The 8671-nt window shown below is 33.9% G+C and overlaps 1 protein-coding gene across 2 annotated transcripts in view; it reads right to left on the bottom strand.

The window, feature by feature from the left end:
• Window positions 1-1460: 1460 nt before the first annotated feature.
• Window positions 1461-8671, bottom strand: part of LOC132268189 (uncharacterized) — a 40994-nt gene continuing 33783 nt past the window's right edge. For both annotated transcript variants that reach the window (XM_059768973.1, XM_059768974.1), the window contains exons 15-18: window positions 8474-8603; window positions 4145-4237; window positions 2834-3025; window positions 1461-1839 (exon numbers count right to left, since the gene is read on the bottom strand). In XM_059768973.1, coding sequence (XP_059624956.1) covers window positions 1546-1839; window positions 2834-3025; window positions 4145-4237; window positions 8474-8603 — 709 coding nt within the window. In that variant the 3' untranslated portion in view covers window positions 1461-1545. The remainder of the gene's footprint in view (window positions 1840-2833; window positions 3026-4144; window positions 4238-8473; window positions 8604-8671) is intronic.

Below are 8671 nucleotides of genomic sequence, written 5' to 3'. Positions count from 1 at the left end.
TTAAGTATTTTAGTAAGTAAATAAAAGAAATAAAAATATAATCCCAATTTGAATAGGATATCTATTACAAGGGGTTATTTGTTTGGCTTTGGAGATGAGAAAGTGATTGGGTATAAATGGGTGGGTATGTAGCATTATCTAACAACTTGAGTTTTTGGGTAAATAGGTTAGTGTCAATCCGTTACAGTTGGTATCAAACTTGGTCCTTGATTTGTTACTATGCCAAGCGCTTGCTTCGGATGGCATCGGGATAAGTTACCCCGAGTAGGTAGGGTGGTCCGACTGTAACGAGGGCGTTGCGAGTCCGGTGGGGGAGAATGTTACAAGGGATTATTTGTTCCACATCAGATCCGGATGGGAAAGTGATTGGATATAAATGGGTGGGTATATAGCATTATTCAATAACTTGAGTTTTTGGATAAATGAATAAGCCATAATATTGATAATATTCATGTATGCATGATTATAATGATGGGGGAGAATTTGCAAAAGTAATATTTTTTTGATTCCCAAGAATTTTCATGTCAGTGTCCAATATTTTGGATGTTATACAAGCAAAAGATTTAGTGATTGTATAATTTTGAAATTCTTAATATTAATACTGATTAATTGACTTTATGAAAATAATCATAACCATAGAGAGAAGTAGATTCACATGGGCATATGGTTTATCTTCAGGGCTCATATTAGCGAGGAGTAAGCTGACAGACCCCAGCGTCATGGTATCGCGGATTAATTAATTTGAGTGTTGAAAAAATAAGAACTTGGAGAATTGTTCTAAAAAAAATGGATTAAAAATTAGTAAGACTTAAAACAAATACATGAAATGTAAATTCAATAAAGATTTAGAAATTAATAATATAACAATAACATCATTTTTTATAATTAGGATCAATAATACAAAAAAATAAAATAAATAAATAAATAAAGATGGAGAAATAGATCAAGAGATTACTAGTAGGACTGGAATGATAGACCTAATAGAGACAAACTAATAGTATTTTGTGTGATAAAAAAAAAAAATCAAATAAGTTAAAAGGAAAAGTTTGTAGGTTGATCATTAATCTATGAAGCAAAGTAAAGGGCGTAAAAGTAATTGAAATGATGATGTTTATGTGACCTTTTTTTTTTTTTTTAACAAAAAAAAAAAAAAAATGAAATACTTATTTATTTGTATATAAAGATAAGAGATCGATTAACTCTATTTTATTTTATTTTATTTTATTCATAATTGATCTCACGCACTGCCCACACTCCAAGGAATTGTTTACGTGACATCATCTAGGGGGAAAAAAAAATTGTTTAAAATTTTCCAATTTAATCTGAGCAATAAAATCGGCAGTATGTACACCAAAATAGCCATACAGAGACAACCTGTGATCGAATGCTAGTCTTAGATTCTTCAACTGAATGTTTTCTTAAAATTTAAAAGCTCAAACAAGATGATGGATGACTGAAACTGAGAATGAATATGATTTTCTTTCATTTATAAATATAAGTATAATTTTTTTCTACATTAACCAACTGTACAGCCTATAGAGCTATTTACATTCTCACCTCAACTACATCACCATCTTTGAGCTCTGTGGCGGGCAATACAAGCTGGCCGTTTACGGAAACCAGCTTTCCTTCAAATCCTACTCTTCTTGCTGCGTCGGCTGCAGTGCTTCCGGTTCTTAACCTCATTATCTCACCATGAGGCCAACATACAATCACCACTTCCCCAAGAGCATCAGAGTTAGGGTTACTATACAGTTTCGAATTATGCATTGGCTGTTCAAGACTAGCCTCTGAACGCAGCTGCTCCTCCCATTGAAGCATTGTCCTCAGTAGATGAACCTAGAATTTACAAGCGTATATTAGTCTAGCATATATTTCACGATGAAGTGATCGATCATATGAGAACTCCATATTTGTTGTGCATGCATGCGTGTGGGAGGGGGACTGTTCGTGTGGGTGGGGTTCATCACTACTAACTCAACAGATCCTTTTCCCAACCCTAATTGTTAACTACTGTGGTGGGGAAACCATTTCTATTTCTATTTTATGGTCAGGCTCGCACAATCATTTATAAATTATAACAGACAATTTCGTAGGTCAGGAACAAAATAAAATTGCATGTCACTGTAAAGAGGCAATGGGGTTTAGAGAAAACAATTCAAATTTAGGTACTTATGCTATGTTTAGAAAGGGAAAAATAGGTCCAAGGTATGGTTCAAGATTTATCCAACAAAAACCTGTTGGAGAAGAAAAAAACGAAAAAAAGGAAAAAGGACTGATTCATCCAGAAAAGGTTTTCATTATATTGCAAAAAAAGGACAAATGTCTTTTTCTTTGTTCCGAAAAGGAAATTTATGACAGAACATCATAAAAAGCTGGTTCTACAGTATTAATCATCATGAACTTATGCAAATATAATAACAGAATACGAAATTATTTTTTGCTTTCAGAAAAAAATTTTCATTTCCAAATTCAGCCAAAGACGATAAGTGAGATAAAATATGTTCCTCATCTCTATTGCAAAATATGTTTGATGCTTTTGATTTGGTTCGGTTCAGTCAGCGAGAATAAGTGAGATCAAATATATTCATCTCTACTGAAACATGGGTTTGGGGATTTTGATTTGGTCTAGAATCAAAAGTATTAACAATCATCATCATTTGCTTCATATTACTCGCATAACTTGGCAACCAATGAGGTAATTATGCTCATATAGCAAGTGTTACATTCTTGTATGTAAAAAACCAAAACTCATGAAGATTATAATGACATGTTTCCAACAACTAGTAATAAAGGAAATGGACTTTCCAACGTAAGACAACTGTAAACAAACCTTGTTATTGATGCCAGTTCCCATAGAAGTTGAACTTAAAGAGTCAGAATTTGTCCTCTCATAGCGGCTAATGGAAGCAACCTGTTTTCCCTCAAAAACAGCAGATACAACTGCCCGATATTCAGTTCTATCCTGTTCTGTCAAATCAATAACTTGGATGAAGGTTGGCAGTAAGCGCTGGAATTGATCTTGCTGCACAGTAATATAACAGATTTGACTCATTTCTTTCAAACTCCAATGATAAAGAAATGATTCTGTCAGTATTAACTAAATAAATGCTAATATTATTAGTAGTTTTTGATAATTTTATGAACCCCGGTTAGAACAAATGCCAATGGAAGCAAAATCCAGCTAATACAGAGAAATTCAGGATGTAAACAAGTTTCATCGCCCACCAGAATGCCTTGATGAACAATAACATCATCGTTGACATCAGGAACATGCCATCAATCTTTTATCACTTCTACAAATACTGTAATATTTGAGAAAATTTTAAAATTATTTGATATTTTTTTTCTAGTACTCAATGTAATTCAATTTTTTAAAATGTACTAAAAAATAATTAAAATTTATAACCTAACGTATAACCATCACATATTTCAAATACTAAAAGCACAGAAAATCACAACAAACATAAAGAAAAGAAGCCTTCATAGAGGGGAAAAAAAAAGTTTCAAATGAGAATTTTAAGTCCACAAATATTTCTGATGGGTAAAATGAGTAATGCCACTGCAAAAAGTCATGTCATAAATGCATGGATGCATGTCACATGTGCATAATGATCCAGAGCGCCTCATGCATAAAACATGAACTCATTTTCTTATTAGAGAGAGAGAGTGAGAGAGAGAGTTGCAACAAAATATCAGATTATGTTGTATTAGAAGAAGTCCAAAATACCAATTTCCAGCATCAGTGCAAACCTGCATAATAATATGATACATGCAAGGGACACCCGGAAAGCTACAAAGTAGAAACTTCCAGCAACTCTGTAAACCATTTGCTCATTTGTTTCCAAATCGTAATACCATATGAGTTTGATTTCAAATTTCCTTTTTTCATATGGGCTATGCCCTAAGTAGTACACAATTGGACATGTAATACAGATGCAATGTCAACACAGTTACACAAACACAACAAATCCAAAAATGGTAAAATAAGGAGAAGGCAGAGACATGGACAGGACTAGTATATTATCATACATAAATATACAATTTTAAATGTATACATCTATTACGCAAGACAAATATATAACTTCGATTAATATTTTCAGTTTCTATCAAAATTGTAAAAGGAAAAGCTCATCGAACATACCTTGTGGTACATACCATCTCGACAAAGTGTGTATTTTTCGAGGCAAGTACACCAATCTCCATGTCCTGGTTCACACCACCACTCGTCAGACACCTGGAAACTAGTTCAGTCAGTACAAGTCAGATAAAGACATTTCCCATAATATCATTCTCGAACATGGTGGAAATATTATGCTTATGTATCAAATACTATTATATAGGAGAACAAAACAAATTATTAGTAGGGTTCCCCCATTTACTTAACTAAAAAATACCATATGAGATCTAACTTATCTCCTTATTTGGCAGATCAAGTAAGCTTAAATCATCATTTTTTTTTTTTTTTTTTTTTTTCCCTTTTCTGATACCAGTTCAATATATTCATGTTTTTGTTTTTATACTGTTGTGAGCCTGTGATGGGCACCACATGATCATCCAGTAGCAGTAGAGTGGTGGTTAGCCATCATCATAGCGAAGTTATCATGATACTCTGATAGTGGGCCGAGGCAACCCTAAGAGGGCCAACTGAAGGGAAAGGGAAGAAGTGCAGATGCCACGAGAGAGAGAATGTCATTCAGATGTTGAGACGAAAATTTGTCTGATGTATTACTGGCAACATAGTGATCACCAAGGGTTCACGAATGCTAGTTGGCGAACTTCATTGTTTGTAAAATTGGATATTTACTAGTCCAGAAAGAAATCATTTACATATAATCATATAAAAAAAATGGTGCTACAGACAAAATATGTTGAAATTTCTGAAAAACAAGAGACTCACTTGAGTTAAATTTTTAGTGATCAACATGTAATAATTCTCCAAAATGAATGAGAAGGAGACACTGCAGATCGAACAAGTTTTGGGTAAGACAGAATAGAATTAAGGAGTTGCCACATAATGGAGGCCTAACACTAAGTGCAAGAAAGAATTGTAATGAACTGAAGCATTGTGCAAACCACATTACTGGTTAAGGATGTGAACGACCCCCACACCATAAGGTAATTCTAACCAATGAATTAATGAACCATGTGCCAAAAATTACGACAGCAAAAGATATAAACTAGGCAAATCTGGAAAGGTCTCCAAGGAAGGGATAATCCAAATAGAAAGGGGGTAAAAGACACTAACTTTTGAATCTTAAAAACATTTGAAATAAATTTGATGGAATACTATGCCCTCCGACAGTTGAAAGAAATAACATTTGAATTCACTTAGGTCTAGAAGACAATAGTTATGGAGAACACATTTACTGCCAATTTACATAGAACTTTGCTGGATAAAGTAAATTTAAAGAAAACTTCAATGAAGATGTAAAAATTGAAATTAATATAACAAGAGGTCTTCATTCTTTTGTGAAATAACTATGAGTCATTATCGAGGAATGACCAAAACAAGGTCTATAATTAAATATTTCCAAAGGAATTTATCACGAATCTGTGGCTTGAATATCCTCTGTGACCTTTTATTAATTTTAAGGTGGTCTGTGTTTTGCCTTAGAAAGCAGGATGAATATACTTCAGTCTGCAATTTGATCATGGCTAATTTTTACGTCCACGAACATGTTACAGATAGAATAATTCAAAAATCACTGTTATTTTTATACATTTAACTTTGTGAAAGAATAGTTTCCAAAATTCTAAATATTTGATATACTAGGAGCACCATTGAACTCCAACTAAATTGTTTATATTTATAACAACTGTTAATACAAATCAAACAGTGTGGTCCAAACAAGAAGTATGATTTAGTTGTGATGGTAATGGCCTCAACAAGTCAAAAAGACACAACAGGACTTAAGAGCCATCGTAAGAAATCTACCACAATATTCCAGGAGAGAACCTGTCATATACCATTTTATGAAAAATTTTATGAAAATGACGAATGAATGGCTGGACAAACACAAGACAATTGTTTATAAGGTCCACCAACATCTGTTTTAGCAGACAACGAAAAAGACGAGAATCCTAAAATCAATCAAAAGATCTATTCTAGTTAAACCCCAAAATGTACTACTTCCTGGTGAGTCTAATTTCCAAATTTTTTACAGAAATACCATCTAGAACAAGCTTCGTGTATATGTTAAACAAGATTGAGCAAACACTCTTCATCAACTGTTTTATCGTTGGATTTAAATCCTATGCTGCCATCGTTGAATCTAAAACCATGTCTTGCATTTAAATCTGGAACTTCTTCTGCTTGATTTCTATCTTTCCTTTTAAAGCAGTGGCGTACAAAGTTTTTTTGCACATGACTAAATTATCTATTTCAGACAGCTCTATTCATAAATAGGCTACTTAAAGTCGTCTCTTCCAGGTTCTCTCCAATATAAAGAACTGCTAATATTGTCCTTCAGATTAGGCAACTTATTTACATTGATAAATTCCTCAGTAATGTTTAGTCCTTTAAAATGTTAAGTCAATTGCCCAAAATTCTACTCCATACATTTAGATAGATGCTGAATAGTATTCTCTACTAAGGTTTTTAGAATAGCATTGTCAAAGGACTGTTAAAGCCAATCCTATGCATCAGCCATCAATAGCTATGGGTTACGTCATCCTGAATATTGTCTTCCTAACACATGATTGATGTAACGTGATAGAGCGCAGGCGCAAGACCATAGATATGCTTTATTTTGCGTGCATCACACTCTAGCCTCGTAATCAACAGCACTTCACTTTCCAAAAAGAAAAATATTTTCAGCTGCTATGAAAATAAATCAGCATTCTGAGCATCTAATAAATAAATAAATAAATAAATAAAATAAAATAAAAAATAAATAAATGTGCTTGACAAAGTTGATGCAAGACTGGGCCATTGGAACACTATCAACCTTTCCTTAGCAGGTCGGTTGGAGTTGATTAAATCAGTTCTCTTCTCTTATTTAAATCATTGGATTTTTGGTTTCAAAATTCCTTGGGAGGTCAAAAATCTGTTGGAAAGAAGATTTAAACATTTTTTGTGGAGTGGTAAACAGGATACTAAGAAGATGGCTCAAATGAAGTGGAGTCTAGTTACTCTTCCTGCAGATGAGGGTGGTTTCAATATTAGGAGGATCAATGGCATTGATTGTGCTGCCAAAATGACCATGTGTTGGGATTTTGTTCAGAAAAAAGATAAGCTATGGATTAAATGGTTGCATGTTGTCTATTTAGGCAGAACTTCCTTTTGGTTAGTAGTCCCAAAAATCACTGATTCAGCAGTTTGGAAACACCTTTTGGGGGTTAGGGATTTGATGCTAGAGAATGTTTCATTCCAGATAGGAGATGGCAGGCAGTTCAAGTTAATGACAGATCCATGGTGTAACGAACAATCTTTGATTCAAATGTTTGGTGCTACTATGTTCAGGAATTTTGACAGACACTTCTGGCCTCAATCATAGATCTTTCTCTCCTCAAATTAGGAATTCTATACAACAGTTGGTTATACACCCTGTGTCTGATCAAATCAAATGGAAGCATGGTAATTTTTCTCTGAAGGCTGCTTGGAATATTTGCAGATCCAAAGGTCAGACTTTGAAATGGACATCTATATGCTGGAAGAGATGTAGGCCAAGGGTGAGTGTTTGCACTGCTATCATTCTTCATAACAAGAATCTGTCCTTTGCGAACTTACAGAAAAGAGGAATGCAACTTACATCCATTTGTCATAACTGCTTTGCTTGGGATGATTCAAATGATCATCTTTTCTGCACATGTGAATTTGCTTCAAATATTTGGAGAGACATCTTTGATTTGCTGCAGATGGAGAGGCCTACATTCTCTACTCTTCTTCAGGTGGTGGACTGGTTTATTCAACATACTTCTAACAAATCCATCAAATCCAAGATTTTGAGTGGTATTTTTGCAGTCACAGAATGGAAGATATGGGCTATCAGAAATGCTACTCTTCATAATGGGACTAGAGATCAGATTACTCAAGTTGTTCAGGCTATTGTTTGGGATTTTATTTCATATCTCCACATTAGTCTTTCAGATTTTCTGATTGTATTTGGTTCTTAATGTTTTTTTATTTGCTTGCTTTTAGCATTTACTGGAAGTGGACATATTCCATTCCTTGAGTAGTTTTATGGAGGTATGCCTCCTTGTGTAATTGTACTGCTTTGTTTTTTATTTATAAAATAGCCCATTCAGGGAAAAAAAAAAAAAAAAATTCTAAAACAAATGCACGGAAACTGAAAAAAGATCCCCATCAACTAATTTATTTCTGTTTGCAAGAGCTACACTGTTGTTTATCAAGAACTGAAGAAACAAGAAGACATGCAAAAATGTTACAACTTTTAAAAAATCTAGGAACTTTGTAAGTGATGAAGCTACTTTTCACTAAAACATAATCAAGAAATCAAAGAAACTCGACCTTTTTGTATAATCTTGCATAAGCTTCCAATCGCTTGATTTGGAAAGTAGATCTCCTGTCTGCCACTGCTTCAGAAGCTGCTAGTCCAAAGCTCACAGCAACAAGCAGCTCTCTTCCACCCTTATCTACTCTGGAAATGCAAGTTTTGGGCAAAGACTTAGTGAAGGAAAAGCTTCGCATGCAAGTCCATAATTTAAA

The sequence above is a fragment of the Cornus florida genome, unplaced genomic scaffold (genome assembly GCF_030987335.1).
Source record: "Cornus florida cultivar Cherokee Brave unplaced genomic scaffold, ASM3098733v1 CherokeeBrave_3.0.0_Hap2_Chr08, whole genome shotgun sequence".
NCBI classification, from domain to species: domain Eukaryota; kingdom Viridiplantae; phylum Streptophyta; class Magnoliopsida; order Cornales; family Cornaceae; genus Cornus; species Cornus florida.
The sequence above is the reverse complement of the archived record's forward strand: the minus strand, read 5'-3'. Positions and strand labels throughout refer to the sequence as shown.